At 35.7% G+C, this 19,231-nt stretch overlaps 1 protein-coding gene across 6 annotated transcripts in view; it reads right to left on the bottom strand.

The window, feature by feature from the left end:
• STIL (STIL centriolar assembly protein) overlaps positions 1–19,231 on the bottom strand; it is a 54,074-nt gene that overhangs the window by 17,382 nt on the left and 17,461 nt on the right. For 4 of the 6 annotated variants that reach the window (XM_014845228.3, XM_014845229.3, XM_044770739.2 and 1 more), the window contains 6 exons: positions 17,239–17,389; positions 15,807–15,916; positions 11,782–11,896; positions 9,715–10,683; positions 4,336–4,501; positions 358–589 (listed from right to left, as the gene is read on the bottom strand). In XM_014845228.3, coding sequence (XP_014700714.3) covers positions 358–589; positions 4,336–4,501; positions 9,715–10,683; positions 11,782–11,896; positions 15,807–15,916; positions 17,239–17,389 — 1,743 coding nt within the window. The remainder of the gene's footprint in view (positions 1–357; positions 590–4,335; positions 4,502–9,714; positions 10,684–11,781; positions 11,897–15,806; positions 15,917–17,238; positions 17,390–19,231) is intronic. The other 2 variants (XM_014845230.3, XM_014845231.3) reach the window with 1 other exon arrangement.

The following is a 19,231-nucleotide window of genomic DNA, read 5'->3' as shown; positions in this document are numbered from 1 at the left end:
TATATATATATAATTGAAATAGGGGGAATCTTTAAAACTTTACAAAATTCAGGACCCCATCTCCATATGGCACCTAGTGTTATCAGAATCTCTATGGTGAGGTCTGAGCACATGCATTTCTGAACTTTTCTTCAGATGTTCTGATTCAGTCAGACTGTCACACATTTAATTATTGACATCTGGGAATGGTTCCTGGAAGGCTAAGAATTGTCAATTACATAAGAACCATATCAGGAAAGACATCAATGAAAATACTATTTACAAAACAAATAGTTTCTGAGTTAGAACACCAAAAGAATGACAGAATCTAAAAAGAAAAAAAGAAGTAGGATGAATACTGAATCAAAGAGACCTTACTTGGACACAGAAAGTGGCTGGTTAAATTCTTCTTCCACAGCAACGTTGCTCTCTTCAAAACTGGGAATATCAACTGCTTTCAATGAAGATGCACTACCCGGAGTACTTGTGACTTCATTATTAATATCAACAGAAAAATTCATGTCCTCACTGGAAATCTTGGTGTCATCTTGCCTCAGCTGAGATTCCGGCTCTGGATCATCACCTGCTGCATTCCAAAACAGGCTGGCACCTGGGGGTGAAGTGATTTAACAGATACTGAAACAAATATTCAACTATAAAAATAATTCTCTGACAAATCTTTGTTAAGTAAGATTAATATATTATTTTAACACAATCACCTGTAACTGTTTTCAGATTATATTTCCTCAGAAATGCCATGAAGAGGTAAGTAAAAGGTGACAAGATAGAAAATTGGGGTACAAAGGGAAAGGGGACATTCTGAGCCCTGCCTCTTAAGAGGTATGGCTCTCAAATGATGTGCTTTACATAGTAAAGCTCTGAATACAATTTTGGGGGGGGATTGTGTGTATGTTGAAAATTGTTGTTCTGAAAAACAGGAGAAATATATAAAATACAAAATGCTAGGCTCTCTGATTTTGATCCTTAAATACAGTATTTATGAAACTAAATTAGGAATGTAGCAGACATATGTAAATCAGGCAGGTATTTAAAAATCAAACGTTTCCCAAACTTTATGGATCACCCGTGCAATTATTTGCAGAATTATTTGCATGTATTATTTGGTTATTGCTTTTCTTTAAATCAGCTCACTTTATTTTTACCTAGCTTCATCATTTCTGTGAATTCACAGATTTGATGTGCTAATTACATTTTTCCAATACTCATAAGAATAAATATATCTACAAAATATAAAATATTCATCTGTATAGCACTCCAAATCATCTTTTGAATCTGAGCGGTAAGCATTCCACAATTCGAGAAATACTGCTATATATAATGATTCCAAGAAATAGTTAAAACCAAAAAGTAAATCCAACTCAAATGCTTTCTACTTTGAGGTCAACTTGAGTGACTTTATGAAAATAAATTAATAAAAGCATGATTTAATTTTGTATTCACTAAACATTTTTTTTTTAAATTTTATTTTTTCTTTTTTCTCTCTAAAGACCCCAGTACATAGCTGTATATTTTCAGTTGTGGGTCCTTCTAGTTGTGGCATGTGGAACACCGCCTCAGCATGGCCTGATGAGCAGTGCCATGTCCGCGCCCAGGAACTGAACTGGCAAAACCCTGGGCCACCGAAGAGCAGTGCACAAACTTAACCACTTGGCCACACGGCCGGCCCCCCTATTCACTAAACATTTAAAAAAAAATTTTTTTTAAGGACAATTTTGAAAAAGTTATGTAAGTTCTGCTACTGTTCCTGAATACATATTGATATGTATCTTTAGAGAAATAGGTAGTATTGTAGAATATACTTCTAAAAGCCATTTAGGGGGCCAGCCCGGTGGTGCAGCAATTAAGTTTGCCTGTTCCGCTTTTCAGCAGCCCCGGGTTAGCCAGTTCTGATCCCGGGTACAGACATGGCACCGCTTGGCAAAAGCCATGCTGTGGCAGGCGTCCCACATATAAAGCAGAGGAAGATGGGCACGGATGTTAGCTCAGGGCCAGTCTTCCTCAGCAAAAAGAGGATTGGCAGCAGTTAGTTCAGGGCTAATCTTCCTCAGGAAAAAAAAAGCCATTTAGTTCAAATGATTATTAACAATTCTTTTCTGCATATAAGTAATAACTGAATATGAATATATGAGGTTTCAAAATATTTGAATTCTATGTATCATGCTTAAAAACTCGTTTCAAATAATTTCAGAATTTATCAGTCTGATCATGTGAATGACTTCATTCAATTATCATTTATTTGGCACACTATGTTTTAGGCATCATGTTAGGCAACGAGATACAACGGTGAATAAGGCAGTATTCCAGATCCCAAGAGCTTACAGTCTAGTGAGAGATACAAATGATAAGCAAATGTAATACAGTAAGTACAGAATTTTACAAGAGGACAGAGGAGGAAACTGTACTTTTTGGTGTGCTTATTTAGCTCCCAATACCCACAGCTCCTTTACCACCACCCCTCTACAACACACACACACAAACACACACACACTTTCTCTGGGAACTATCACCTCTGCACTTAGCAAAGGTGGGGCTCCAGCAGATAGGTTCCTATTACATGCTTCTCAAACCCCTTACCACCAAACCAGGGATTAAAACCTAACCCAGACTAGGCCATTCAGATTCTCTGCGATTTGAAACGGGGACTGAAGGATAGTAACCTGATTTGTGTACCTGGCTAGAACTTTATAACACATAAACTTTGGAGCTCTGGGTGAGCTATATTTTGAAATGCAAAGCAGTGAATGAAGACTACAGACAGAGTTGAGTAAAAACAGCCATGAAGAATAACTGAATAGTCCTAAAGGTATTGCAGTTTCTAGTTCCAGCTTTTTCCTCAAGTCTAGCCCCATTCTCGGCCTTGGTTTTCATGAACCATCCACATATCCTTCCAGTAAATTCCCCTTCCTTGCTTAAATTAGTTCAGAGTGGTTTATGTTACTTGCAGCCAAACAATCTTAACTGAGTAATACCTGAATTTGACTTATAAATGTACATGAGGTTCTTGTTACCCTCCTTCCTTTCTCCCCTCCACATGGACAATTTAGATAATACATGTGTTCAGCAAAAGAATATATGTAAAAATCTGTCTTCCTTCTTTATTCTTCTTCCTAAATTTTTATTCTCCTGGCTCAACTCTTCATCTGCTACTTCCTCAAGTCTTATGTCATCAACCCACCTCCACTCTTCTGACATATGAGTATCAGTATCTACATTTCCAAAAGTAGCTCAATCTCAGCAGGTATCTAGACTGAACTCATCTTCTCTCCTCTACTTCTCTAACTTGCCTTCCCTTGTCATTCAGATTTAAAATCCTGGAGAAACCTTCATTCTCATCTTTAATAAACCTCTAATTTTGGAATAATTCTACATTTACAATGAAGATACTACAGAGAGTTCCTGGATACTCTGTACCCAGTTTCCCCTAATGTTAACATCTTACATTACCATGGTACATTTTTCAAAATCAAGAAACCAATATTGGTACATTACTATTAACTAAAACCCCAGACTTTATTTGGACCTCACCAGTTTTTCAACTACTGTCCTTTTTCTGTTCCAGGATCCAATCCAGGATGTCACATTGCATTTAATGCTGGAGTAACTTTTGAATTCTATCTCTTCCAATTGCCACATCCAATTAGTTACCAAATCTTATCAACATCCTACATGACTCTTCCTCTTCATTCTTATCACCACCACCCTATGTACTAAACATCTTGCTAGACCCTGGGAAAACAAAGATGTCCTTGAAGATCTCATGGTCTGGTGGTGAATAAACATGTAAACAAATATGTCATTTATATTATTAATTCATTTTTTTAAAAGGCCTTCAATGTTGCTTACCAAATGAAGTAGACATGCATTGTGAAAGATGTAGTCAAGGTTCTCCATAACATAGTAATGTAGAGTACTAGACAACTCACACCCCTGTATTTTCTCACCAAGTCGATACTATTTTCTCTACCCAATCTGTTCTGCCACCTCTCAATTCCACCTACTAAAAGCCTCATACCCTTCAAGAATTAGAATCAATAACACTGCGCAGATAAAACTTCCCCTGACCCCTCAAACCACAGATGACTTCCCTTATTAGAATCGGGTCCCACCTGGGAAAGCAGCACAAACAAACAATGTGTTATGTGCTTTCCTATCTGTTTTCAAGTATAGTTTTACTTTGAGAAAGAGTAAAATTACACAAAGACTTAAACAACTTATACTCTCATCACCTTGGCTTTCGTTCTACTGGTACCATGCACCAATTTCAATGTAAAAATTTAAAAAGTAGATATGAAAAGCATTTTTAAAAATTTCTTACAAATAGAAAAAGGAAATTACCTGTGCTCACAGCAATGCTTACACTTTTTCTCATGTGCAAATCAGGGGAAGACTGTGCTTCCATGGAAACCAACTCCATTTGGCTTGCAGCTTGCACCGTGTCTTCAACAGTGGTTGTCTTAAGGGAACAGGGCTGCAAAGACTGTGCTTCCAACAAACGCTGAATCTGTATCAATTAAAAACACACTTTAAACTGACAGTAAAGTAATCAACTAAATTGGCACCAGAATTTAAAAATGAATTACAAGGTGCCCCCGTTATAAATAACTTACTTTTACCCATATTTTCTCACATTTCAACTAGATCATACTACAAAACTTATTCAATGGAGAAAATCATTATCATTCATTAGTGAAAAGTACTTACGTGAGCTAATGGTAATTTTACAAGTGAAAACACATAGGCGTTTAGATGAGCATTCATATATTGACACAAACAGAAAAGTCTCAATGTTAACACTTCAAACCAACATTTTATTCTTCTTTCACTTACAAGATAGGAGGTATGCTCTAACTTTATTTACCAAATATTGAAAATGTTTTACACAAGATTCTTTTTATAAAGGTTGATCAGAATTGGCCATGTTAAAAGTGGAAATATTAATAACAACAGCTGACACTTACTGAGTGCTTCCTGTTTAGAAGACACTATACTAAGAGCTCTTATGTATGATTTTGAAAACTCCATGACGAACGTACTACTATTAACCACACTTTACAGATGAGAAAACTTGAGGCATTAAAAATAAACTTATTTGCCAGGTCACATAACTAACAAGTAGCAAAACTGAGGTTCAAATACCAAAAGCTTCCCCTCCTTCTAAAATTGAGATATAATTCACACGCCATAAAATTCATCCCTTTAATGTATACAATTCAGTGGTTTGTATATTCACAAAGTTTGCAACCATAACCACCATCCAGTTTCAGAACATTTTCATCAACCCCTGCAAAAACTGGGTACCCATTAGCAGTTACTCTCCGTTGCCAGTGTCCCGAGCCTCCGACAACCATTAATCTACTTTCTGTCTCTACAGATCTGCCTATTCTGGACATTTTATATAAACAGAACCATACAATATGTGGCCTTGTATCTTGCTTCCTTCACTTAGCATAATGTTTTCAAAGTTCACCCGTGCTGTAGTACATAACAATACTTCATTTCTTTTGATGGCCAAAAAACATCCCATTGTAGGAGGTGTCACATTGTGTTTATCCATTCATCAGTTGATGGTCACTGGATTGTTTTCACCTTTGGCTATTATAAATAACATTGCTATGAACATCCATGTATAAGTTTTTGTGTGAGCATATTTTTTCATTTCTCTTGGGTACATATCTAGAAGTGGAAGAGCCTCCCTTTTAAATACTGCAATTTTCTATTTCCCTACAAATTATATTATTGTGTTCAACTCATCTCATTAATTTTAGTGGATTAACTTTATTAATATAGAAAAATAAGTATCATCAATAAATTGTTAAGATCAGTAGAAATATAACCTGCTTTAATAACACAAAATAGTATATGTACTTTAGTGGTTTAGAACATGGGCTTTGGTGTCATAAGGACCTAAGTTTAAATCCTACTCTGCTACCTTTTGGAAAAGCTATTCAACCATTATGAGCTTCAACATTACCTAAAACTAAGGTAGTTGTGAGGATTAAGAGATAAAAATAGTTGTAATTTGTTGAATGTTTACTATAGCCAGGTCCTACACTAAGCACTTTATACATATATATTAACTCATTTAACCTTCAAATCTACATATAATACTAATCATTGTTCCCAATTTACAATAAGAGCGTGGTTTAGAGAGATCACATAGGCGACACTTGACAAAAGACATTATATATTATACTTACCACATATATATGACAAAGAACCAATTTTCTTTATATAACGAGCTCTTTTAAATTAATTAGAAAAAGACAATAGAAAAATGACTAAACACAGAGTTTATAGAAAGAAAATACAAGTGGCCAGTAAATAATAAAATGATCAACCTTGTAACAATACAATGCAAATTTAAAGTTTCTACTTATAAGACTGATAATAATTTAAGAGTTTGATATGCCCAGTATCAGAGATGTGGAAAGTTTTGGAGAATTGGTGTAACCTTCCTAGTGGCGATTTTCACTCATTCTTACAAAACACGTATTAAGCAACTATTACAAGTGAAGTACTACACAAGGTGCTAAAGAATACAATGATGAATCTTGTAAGCTCCCTCCCTAGAGCTCCCTAAAGACAAAAAACAAAAACATCTAACTAAGGCCTGAATGAGGAGAAGCAGCCAGCCATTAGAAGAATCAGGATGTTTCAGGCAAAGGGGACTTAAGGCAAGCCTTGTGGTAGATATGTGGAAGAAGGGTGTCAGTAAGGAAAGGAAAAAAAGACACAATTCTTAAAGACTAAAGTGGAAACATGTTCATGTTTTTGAAGAACAAAAAGCACACTATTGCAGCTGAAGTGTAGTAAACATGGAAGACAGTGGCAAGAGATGAGCTAGGAGAGGAAGACAGAAGCTGAATCCAAAGGGTTTTGAGGGCAAGGTAAGGAATTTGGATTTCATTCTAATTGCAATGGAAAAACATTGAGAGTTATAAGCAGGAGACCTATGACCCGACTTGAGCTTTAAAAAGATGGCTGTGGTGTTTCCAACTGCAGGAAACAGCAGGGGACAGTACTGGAAGGAGTGTGTATGGATAAGAGAAGACAGTGGTTTCAATTAGAGTGGTTAGCAGGAGAGAAGGTAAAGAATAGTTTAAGATGTTATCTAGAAAGTAAAACCTGGGTTGCTTTTTTTTTTTGGTGAGGCTTGTCCCTGAGCTAACATCTGTGCCAATCTTCCTCTATTTTTCGTGTGCAGGATGCCACCACAGCACAGCTTAATGAGCAGTGCATAGGTCTGCAGCCAGGATCCAAACCCACAAACCCCAGGCTGCTGAAGCAGAGTATGTAAACTTAACTACTACTCCACCGGGTTGGTCCCAAAACCTGGGTTTTTGAAACCTAAGATTTTGGCCTGACCGATGGGGTTAAGAAGTGACGTCATGAATTGAGATAATAATAATGAAAATAATAGTAACAGTTAACGTTTATTGAGCACTAACTATATGCCAGGTACTATTCTAAGCCCTTACCTAATAACTCATTCAATACTTAGGTCTCAATAAACTTATGTATATTCTTATTTTGGGGATGAGAAAACCAAAGTCAGAGAGGTAAAGTAAGATGGCATAACTTAGATCATAGCAAAACTGGATCAGTACCCAAGCAGCCTGGTGCCAGAGCCCACTCGTTTAATCACTACACTAAAATGAGACTTGGAATACTAGGAGAGGAAGAACTTTGGGTAGCTTTGAACATTTAAAATGTGTGTTCTTTGATTTCCCACTTTATTTCTAGGGATCTATGCCACAGAGATACAGGAACAAATGCACGGAGACAGGAGTGTACGAATGTTCAATGTTGCATTGTTTGCCATAGCAGAAACTTGAAACTCTTGAAATAATCTATAGGAAACCAATTAGAAAATTTGTTTTATGTCATTATAATGAGATTTTATGCAGAATAAGATAATTCTATATATGCTTATATAGAAACTGTGTTATAAAATTTTTTAGAAATTTTAAATAAGATGGTAACCTAAAAAAAGGAAAAAGAATTCACATGAGCAAAATATATTTATCATAGATGCATTTTTTGCATCATATTTTGTACTCTCCCAAGTATAATGATTCATATAATCTAGACTAGAGCAGCAGTCTATAATTTACATTTTAAGTACATAAATGCCAGGTAACTAAGATTTCTAAATAGCTTAAGAGCTTTTTAACCTCTGTAAGCCTTTATTTATTTTTTTTTTAAAGATTTTATTTTTTTCTTTTTTCTCCCCAAAGCCCCCCAGTACATAGTTGTATATATTCTTCGTTGTGGGTCCTTCTAGTTGTGGCATGTGGGACGCTGCCTCAGCGTGGTTTGATGAGCAGTGGCATGTCCGCGCCCAGAATTCGAACCAACGAAACACTGGGCTGTCTGCAGCGGAGCGCGCGAACTTAACCACTCGGCCACAGGGCCAGCCCCTGTAAGCCTTTTTTTAAAAAAAAGGAAATAAATGACAAACATTTCTTTTCAAAGTGAAATATTCAGCTACATTAAAATTTTTCTCAAATGTTTATAATGATTTGTTAAAATCCAACTTATATTTTACAATTTCAAAGAATTTACCTTCTAAATTTAAAAAAGAGCAAGCTAAATTTTTTCTCAGGTGACCTATCTAAACCATTTTTAAGCAGAATTTGAAAAATGTGATTGTCTTTTTTAGTTTTTTCTTAAACACCATGACTCTAAAACGAAATGTTTTTAAAAAATCACCTGTATATATGCCCATTATACATATATTTGTGTAGTTAAAGGATCATGGAAAAAATATGAAAGAGTATATTTCAGGTTGTTTCCATTGGTACAATGGAAAGGAACGAGGGTGGGGATTTGTGGTAGATATGTAGAAGAAGGGTGTCAGTAAGGAAAGAAAATAAAAGGGACACAATTCTTAGACTAAACAGTGCGAGGATATAATTAAGACTAAGAACTTCGCCATAAAGGCCTGAAGAAAGGAAGCACTTCAGGATAAAAGGAAGGAAACAAGTCTAGTATAGATCCACAGAAGAGGCTCTAGAACTATTATGTACACCAGCTAAAGATCAGTATACATACTGTATGGTTAAGAAACCACAGCTATATCAGAATCCATTGTGCAGGCTTTATATTAACTTGTATATAAAGGGTTAGCACATTTTATATAGACTTTTCATTAGAGGCAAAAAATGAAATAAAAATGCAATTGTGTTGTAGGTTAGGCTACACACAAGACAGAGCCAAGAGAAGGCTTGCTTTCTAGTCCTGGTTCTACTCCTAACTAGCAAGGTGTCATTGGGTAAATTTTCTCTCTCATCCTCATTTTAATTATCTGTAAAACAACAGGGACTAGAATTCAGTTCCCAAGGTTCCATCAGTTCGGACATTCTACAATTCTACTCCATAAAATGTAATTACTGAAGAGTTGCCAGTTATTTTTTTTTTTTTGAGGAAGATTAGCCCTGAGCTAACATACGCCACCAATCCTCCTCTTCTTGCTGAGGAAGATTCGCCCTGAGCTAACATCTGTGCCCATCTTCTGCATTTGATATGTGGGATGCCTGGCACAGCAGGGCTTGATAAGTGGCCAGGTCCACACCCGGGACCCGAACCAGCGAACCCCAGGCCACCGAAGCAAAGCATGCGAACTTAACTGCTGAGCCACTGGACCGGCCCCCAGTTATTTTTAAGAAACTATATTAATACCAAGAATTAACAGAACTAAGAAAGCTAGCAAACCTGTGCCTGAAGTAGTCTCAGCTGTCTGTCTTGTTCTGTGAGGAACCTATATGCATCCGGAGATAGTCCCATCATTCCATTATCTGACCCAGTCTTGGGTGTGTGCATGCATACTGCACAAGGCTGTGGGTTACATGAGTCCACATGCGAAGGGAGTCTTGCCACAGGCGATGGTTCTGCATTGCCGTGGGGAGAACAACCACCCATGCTTCCCTGAGGTCTCAAGGTTATAGGACTACTGGAAGAATAGAATGCATTATGGTACAGAGCTGGACATCCATTTGGGTGAAATAGTGAGTGTTTCTGAAGGGCTTCAGACTGGAGGTCTTGAACAGATCCTACTGTATTCATTCCTTGCCAAGAATTTATTGGACTATATTGAACATGGCCATGATGCTGACAACAACTGCAAACATTTGTGGAATAGTAAGATGGTGTGGGGGGAGTCGGTATCTGAAGTTCCATTGGTCTTCCTGAATTATGGGGTGAAAAAACAAAATTGTGTGGGTAGGTCTGAGAGGCAAGAGAAGACTGCCTGGAATTAAATGTGGAGGATCTTAAAGGATACTCTTCTTTGTGTACATTTCCAGCAGAAACTGTTTGAAGCTTTTCAGATGTATCAGGAGATGGCCCATCAAGAGAAGTTGGTTTAACACTGTTCCTGATATGGGGGTTCCCTTTCTTACAGACAGATGGCTGTCTTACTTTGCAGTGTCTCAAAGGAGCAATGCCTTGGTTTAAATGATTTGGTAGCTCTCTCAAGGAAGGCTCTCCAGCTTCAGCTTCTGGGTTGTGTTTCTCATCATAAAGCTGGGGTTGCAACGGCTCCAAGTGTTCAGAGTGGTTAATCAACAAAGGAGGATTTTCATTATTCACCATTGCCAATGGGTTAGGCAGAGGGTTTGATTCTGTGAAATTGCCATCCAACACAAGTGAAAGTTCAGGAACCGATGGTTGGATCTTAGAGATCTATAAATGGGAAATAAACGAAAGAAAAAACAAGTATTTTCTAGGAGAAGCATGTATTGTTTCACTTTCCTTAAACTAGTATTTCCCAAATTATATCTAGTTACTTATTAAAAGGTGTTTATTCTTTATTTAGACAGTTGACAAATATTTTCTAGACATATTCTATGTGATAAGCACTAGGAATACAATTGTGAGCAAAATAACATGGTCCTCGCCCTCACAAACTCACTTAACAATGGAACTTCTTTTACTGAAGCACTGACTAATGCTGCTTAGATCACAGAATACAATATGGGAAACTGTTTTACAATAGACTTTTTTCACCCCCCCTCTGCAAAAAAAAATGATCACAGGCAGGATGTTTCTGCATCTTAATAACAAAGGATCTTCCAATTAATATTTCAGAATATTTTTCTAAGTGAAATTATTCAGTGTTACTCTTTTTTACTGATACCAACTAAAAGAGTTGGAAGTGAGCAGAAAAGAGTAAACAAACTACTCACTGTGATTCATTTGGTTAGAATTTGATATTAATTTAAAAAAATTTTTTCTCATTCATTTTTCTTCTAATAAGTAATTAGTCTAACTAAGGCACAACAATTGTAAAATAACCTACTGGTTGGCTGCAATCAAAAAGTTATGAATTATGACAGGGGTTATTAGCAATCTCCAAAAGCAAGTAGGATGTTTTCTCAGACTATGGTAATAAGAACCAAAGTAAAGCTCCGGTGATAATATAGAATGTTAAGTCTATACGAGTTAAGAGCACCAGATTCTGAAACCAAACCTCCTGAATTCCAGCTTTCCTACTTACTAGTTGTGTAATCCTGGGCAAGTAACTTAACCAATCTGTGCCTCAGTTTTCTCTGGGAATAAGAATTCTATGTATTTATTACAATATGTGTATATATGCACATATATTATTACATATAATTATATAATTATATGTACCTGTGAGGAATATATATAGATATAGATAGCCAGACATATCTTAGAATGAAACAAATAAGTTTTGAGTAGTATTATTGAGTGCTTTAACATGAAAAGACTTTTATGTTTCTAACTACAAAGGTGAGTTCCTTATAAGATCAGTGATACCTTTTGACTTACTGGATGAGGACTAGGAATTGGTCTTGGAGAAAAGTCTTCATCTTCAACACCAGAGTCGTGATCATTTATTGGCATTTTCCCTAGAGATGACTTTTGAGAGGACCTAAAGAGGAGAGGGAAGACAAGAAAAGTCTTCAGTAATCTAGTGTTCATTTGTTCTTTCTTTTTGAAATTGAATAAAGTCCTTTAATATGTCACGGTAGTAGCTGGATCATTTAATTAGTATCTGACAACCACAAATTATTTTCTTTTTCAGGCCAATGTTAGTTGCCCAGGAAAGCTGGCCCAGTCAGACTCATGCTTAATAAACTACCCCCTTTGTCTGATCACGGCAAGTTTAATTCAGTTATTCTTAACATCCTAATAAATCAACAGTTACTGAGCATCTTCTGTAGAACCACTTTGAGGAATGTAGAAATAAGTAAGACACAGCACTTGCCATCACAAAATTTATAATCTGGTGATAGAGATGTAGACTCACTGTATTAAACATGCTGCATGAAACACTCACTGTGCTAAAAAGGAAAATCAAGTAAGGAATCACGTTGTCCTATGTCCTTTTATCTGTGATGGGAAAATACTTTAAGACATTAACTGAGGTACCTCCTCCCATCTTGTCAGTGGTAGTAATTGTGTCACAAGTGGCATGCCCCAATAAAACATAGAACAATTCTGAGTGATGGTACTGAGTTTCAAAAGCTGAAATTAGAGTTTAAGACTAAAATTTGGAAGACTATATGCATCAGGTCTTTTTGCATCCTAAACTAGATCCTATCTCAATAGGATAGGTTAGGGAAGAGGAAAGAGAAGCCACAAGAAAGCTAAGAGAGCTCAGACATTAATGGAATTCCTAAGAAAGGGTCCTGCATCCTGTCTCCCCGGCAGGGAGAATAGAAACCCTCAGGTAGATCTGGAAGATCTAACAGCGGAAGAAATCTTTGCCCCAAACACTGGTAGTCTAGAAATGTAAACACTCCCAGAGCTCTTTCTGTGCCAAAGTGCTGCAATGAAACAAACAGAATGTCTGCATGGTTTGCACCAGTCCCACAGAATTCTCCCCCAGCACCCAAGAATGACATGGAGAGTACAGAATGATATCGCATGTGCTTCAGAGCAGTATGGACATGACACAGAGCGCCAGTGACCTGAACAGGGTAAGGAGGTCACAGCAGGAACCTGCACAAACCTACTGCCAAAGATTAGATGCAAATGAAAACATCTCAGCAGATGGCACCTCGGATAGATGATAATCATGTCACCGACCACATCACCAGTACTGGCACAGCATTCATCCCTCTAAATTACATATAACCTCAGAGGAAAGAGGAAAAACAGACCTTGAATTAACTGAAATTAATTTCTATAACCCAGAATAATGAATAGGGGCTCAAAATAGAAATCAAGTTCAATTACTTTTAAAGAGAAAAGTCACTTTTTTTTGTGCACCTGCATTTGTGTCAAGGAATTAATATTTGCTACATACTTACTTATGATAAAAACACACATAAAACTTCCAACATTGAGCAATAAAATCCATTTACGAGCTTTTTTAGCACCCAAGGCAAAAAGAAAAAACTTTATGTTGTATAATTATAATACCAGTTCTCTAGGCGGGACAAACATTTTACTAAAATCTTAAAATGGCTGATCCTTATTAAAGCTTTGGTCAGAGCTGAAAATAGACAAGGTTTCCAAGAACAATGTTAAATAAATTGCAAGCGTTTCTTTAATTAGGCTTTTTCTTCCATAAATATTCAATAAATTCTTGAATAAAGCCTTAAAACTTAAGACAGTGAAGGTTTTCCTGCAGAGCTATAAGAATATAATTTTCTGATGATCTAACCTGTTTCAAAGATAATTTGAAATGCCCAAAGATGGAGAGAGGATACCTCAGACCTAATTCCCAAAACCTGTGAATATGTTACTGTGCATGGTAAAAGGGAATTTGCAGATGTGATTAAAATAAGGCTCTTGAGATGCAGAGATTATCCTAGATTATCCAGGTAGGCTCAATGTAATCACAAGGGTCTTAAACAACAGAGGCAAGAGGGTCAGAGTCAGAGGAGATGTGAGGATAGAAGCAGAGTCAGAGAAAGAGATCTGAAGATGCTATGCTGCTCGCTCTGAAGATGGGGTAAAGGGCCACCAGCCAAGAAATGGGGGCAGCCCCTAGAAGCTGGAAAAGGGAATAAAACAGATTCTCCACTAAAGCTTCCAGAAAGGATACAGCCCTACCATCACTTTGACTGTAGCCCCAAAGACCCATTTTGGACTTCTGACCTCCAGAACTGGAAGATGATAAATTTGTATTATTTTAAGTCACCAAGTTTGGGGTAATTAGTTGGAGCAGCAACAGGAAACTAATACAGACACAGTCATAATTCCCATTTTACAGATGGGATACTGATGTTTACAACCAGAACTTGAATGCTGATATGTCTGATACCATAATCTGAGCTCACAACTATTAGGTTACACAGCCTCTATAAATAGTTGGCATCTATTTTAAACTTGTATCATAGTTAATTTCCACCTGTAGAATGAAATGTTAAGAATAGATGAATGAATGCTACAAAAAAAGGTCAAGACATTTTCCCAATAATTGCAGTAATCTATAATGAATCTTATACCTGCTTCTTTCTCATGCAAGATACTAAAGAGACAGCATTAAAGGGGTCCAAAGACAGGTTAGAGTCAAAAAGTTGAGAGAAGGACAAATCAACTGCTAGGGCATGTTAAAAATAACAATATTTTCCGAACTACTAGTCAAAGAATAAACCAGCATTCCAAAGTAACTTTTAAATGAAGTTATTAAATATTTGGCAAATATTTTGAAGCTATTAACTTGGCTATTTATTAGGATTGTGTTTAAGAGCAAATAAATGGGTGTGAAAAGAGATGGAGATGAGAATAAAACAAAGGAAAAGATTTTTTAAAAAGAAAAAAAAATATTTGGCAAATATTAACTTAAATTAATGGACCTCTCAAATAATATGGAGAACATTCAACCCTCATCACTGGACTATAAATTTCATGAAGGAAGAGATTATGTCTGCATCTGTTTTTAATACCACCATATCCCCAGCCCTCAGTACATTATCTGGCACAAAGTGGAATAAATGAGAAAGCTGGAATAAGGATAGGAAGGGTTAATTTTACGTCAATTTGGTTAGGCCACGTACACAGATTTTTGGTCAAATTATTATTCTAGATGTTTCTGTGAAGGTATTTTTTGGATAAGATTAACAATCAAATCAGCAGACTCTGAGTAAAGCAGATTATCCTCCATAATGTGGGTGGGTCTCATCCAATCAGCTGAAGGCCTTAATAGGACAAGACTAACCTGCCCAAGAAGAGAACTCTGCTAGCAGACTACCTTTGGACTCTAACTGCAACTCTTCTCAGCCTGCTTGCAGATTTTGGACTTACCAAGCCTCCACAGTTGCATAAGCCAATTCCTTAAAACAAATCTCTCTCTCTCTATGTACATACATCCTGTTGGCTCTGTTTCTCTGGAGAACTCTAATACAAGGGAATACCTTCTTTGCCACAAAAGGTATATACTGACCCAAAAAGTCACAAGCCATCATTTAATATTCCCCAAGTATATTTGCTTTGAAAGTTTTAAAACAATTTCTTTTTTAGATAGAGAAATTATTTTTTATAATAGTTTATGTGATAGGCCCAGGTTTAAAACTATAACAAAGGGAAGAATGAACAGAAGGCAAACTAAACAAAATCAGGAGTCTTCTTCCTAAGCCAGATAATTTCTTGACAAACACTTTTTTCCCCCATGTAATAAATCAACTCAAATAAGAACCATATTAGAGTTGTCACTTCATTAAAATTACTGTCCAACTTCCAAATATGAAGGAATGCATTGAAAGCAAGGACACCCATGGTACAAAAGATACACAAATAGTTTCATCAGAAAGAATTGGAGAGTTAATTACTCATCAAAAACTAATGAATGTAATAAAAAACATGCATGATAATAAAAATATATCTTTTACCTCTTAATTGAAAGATTCTTCGAAACTTTATTGAAAAACTCTGTTTCTGCATTTTGGCATCCAGGACTCAATTCAAAACAGATTGGATTTTTGTCAGAAGGTTCAACATTCTGAAATAAAGTAGGTCATACTTTGAGATCTGACTTAAATAAAAATACCAGTGAATTCTATCTAGATGAAAAGTATCTCTGCAACACTGGGGAGAGGGGGGGCCTTCTGATTTCTATAACTGTAACTTGCATTTTTTTATTATTACTTTTTAAATTGAGATATAATTGATGCATAATATTATATTAGTTTCAAGTACAACATAATGATTCAATTCGATGTTTGTATATATTATAAAACATTCATTATAAGTCTAGTTAAGATCCATCACCATACAGTTATAAATTTTTTTTCTTGTGATTAGAACTTTTAAGATCTACCCTCTTAGCAACTTTCAAATATACAACATAGTAGTATTAACTACAGTCACCATGCTGTACATTACATACTCAAGACTTATTCATTTTATAACTAGAAGTTTGTACCTTATGACCACCTTCACCCATTTTGCCCACCTCTCACCCGCCCCCCTGCTTCCTACAACCACCAATCTGTTCTCTCTATGAGCTTGTTTTTGTTTTAGATTTCACATAAAAGTGAGATCATACAATATTTTGTCTTTCCTTGTCTGACTTCTTTCACTTAGCATAATATCCTCAAGGTCCATACATGTTGTCACAAATGGCAAAATTTCCTTCTTTTTTATGGCTGAATATTTCACTATATATATACATATATATACACCACATTTTCTTTATCCGTTCATCCCTCGATGGACACTTAGGTTGCTTCCGCGTCTTGACTATCGTAAATAATGCTGCAATGATCATGAGGGTGCAGATATCTTTTCAAGTTAGTGTTTTCATTTCCTTTGGATAAATACCCAGAAGTGGAATTGCTAGATCATATGGTAGCTCTATTTTTATGTAATCTTCTTTTTCAAACTGTCCATTTCCCTGCTACATAAATGAAATGTAAACTTAATTACCTATATTATGTAACTCACTCAATAACCAAAGATTCAGTTAAAATAACAACTTTGAACTGAGGATATGATCTAAAGAATAAAGTAAGTAAATGATATACGTCTCTAACATAGAAATAAATTATTAGACCTCATGTAAGATGATTGTATTTATAATTAAAATACAAAAATTTGATTCATGAACTGATACAACCTATAAACGAAAGAAGGCACAAAATAAGATCTGAGTATAAACACATGGTTATTTAGAGGTATTCAGTATTTTTGTAATAAAATACAGAATTTTTTTTATTATTGGTCTAAGACATTCCTATTTTAAAGCGTAAAGACCATTAGGTTTAAACTGCTAATATGCAACCCTAAACATTCATTAATGTGCTAGGTAATCAAATCACTTACTTTGAAAAGATGTAGTGTTTCCCTGCTGGTTAGTAGCTGGAATCGAAGGTCAGATAACCTGCCATCGCAAGGGAGGCATTCATAAAACTCAGGATCCTTATGTGTCACAGAATAGAGAACAATAATGAAATTTCCAGATTCTGAAAAAACCCTAGACAAAAAATTGCCGTTTAATTAAAATTTACCAAGGATAGTAAGAGTACACTTAAAGAACTCTATGTGAGTCTCTCAATCTAGCTAACAGACTGACTAAACAGTCCAATTTTTAGAAGAAAGCTGGGGAGCAAATTTATGCTTACTTTTTAATGTTACTGATTTTTAATTTTTAAGATACATTTTATTATGAAACATATCCCTTGTAAAAACTTCAAATAAAACAGAAATGTCTAAAATAGAAAATGCAAACTACCCCACACCACGGCCCAGTTTAGTGTATACACTTCCCGAATTTCCCCCTAGGCATACACAAACATTTTATACAATTTAACAAAAACAAGGCCATACTATACACACAATTGGCAACTGCTATTTCTTATCTATCCTGGATTTCTTTCCATATCACTATTATATATTATACCTCAGACCTCCTTATTCTTTTTTAGTGACTATTCAGTATTGCGGTTTATAGATGTGCCATTATTGACTTAGCTAGAGTTCTAAAAATGGATATTTAAATTATTTACAATATTTCAATTACAAACATTGATAAAGTGAACATTCATTTCATTACTCACCATATGACTCAACAAATATTTGTAAAGTCATCAAGAGTCCTGAAAATATATACTAAATTATTTTAAACACTTTTAGTAGTTGTCTCTACTTAGTAAAACGTGGAATGAAAAATAATTTGGGAGGAGATACATTACGCTACTAACAAAACCAAGCAGTGGAGATCAGGGAGGCAGAATGCCTACTGCTCAATTCCTCTCTCTAGAGTCAGACAAGACTACTGCTCAGAAGGCTGTAAAGCAGTGACCTAAGCTATGCGGAGCAGTGCTGACTCCTCTCTAGTTCAGAGGGTGGCGGTAATTACAGAGTTCAGGTATCAAAGAAACTGCCTAATGCTTCAACTGAACACAGACTAACAGAGAGCTTCGAGATTAATTTTACCAAACATTTACTGTCAATAAAAAACTAAAGCAAAACCAGTTGTTGATTAAAAAAAAAAACTTAATTGTACTAATACACTAAAATGAACATTTAATTTCTATTTTATTGCAAATAAAACTAATTGCCTTGTAAAGTTGAAATAAAGTGTAAAAAGTAGAACTGTAAAACGATCTGAAGAAAATACAAGAGATTTTTAATTTCAATAAATACTCCTGGAGTGGGCAAATCCTTTCTAAGCAAGACAGAAAAAGAGAAAAAAAAAGTCTGTTTGGGAAAAATATCATTAACCAAAGTTAAGTGAAATGACAATCGGGGGGAAAAAATCTTTGCCATATATACATACACACACACACACATACAGACATACACACACATATTTTTATAATATATATTTATACATATAAAATCTTTGCTATATATACTTATTTTTATAAATATCTATCTTTTACATATTATATATTGTGTATACAGAGAGAGTGAGAAAGAGAGTTCTTACAAAGCAATGTGAAAAAGATGCAAAACCCAATAGAATAATGGCAAGAAAGATGAATAGGAAGCTCCCAGAAGATGAGATTATAAAACATTAGAAAAGACCATGTTCCATCTATCAGATGGGCAAAGATCAAAACTTTAATAATGGCCTTCTGGTTCCCTCTTTGAGGTCTTGCTACTCTTCCTTCCCTCACTCCTCTCCGGCCACACTGGCCTCCTTGCTTGTTCTTTTTTTTTCATGTGTGGAACTGTGCATTTCTTTTTTTTTTATTGAGTTCATAATAGTTTACATCAATTTGAGGTTTCAGTTGTATATTATTTCTTGACTGTCACCACGTAAGTGCTCCCCTTCACCCCCTGTGCCCAGCCTCCACCCGCCTTCCCATAG

The sequence above is a fragment of the Equus asinus genome, chromosome 5, assembly GCF_041296235.1.
Source record: "Equus asinus isolate D_3611 breed Donkey chromosome 5, EquAss-T2T_v2, whole genome shotgun sequence".
Classification (NCBI taxonomy): Eukaryota; Metazoa; Chordata; class Mammalia; order Perissodactyla; family Equidae; genus Equus; species Equus asinus.
This window is presented reverse-complemented; position numbering and strand designations above follow the sequence as displayed.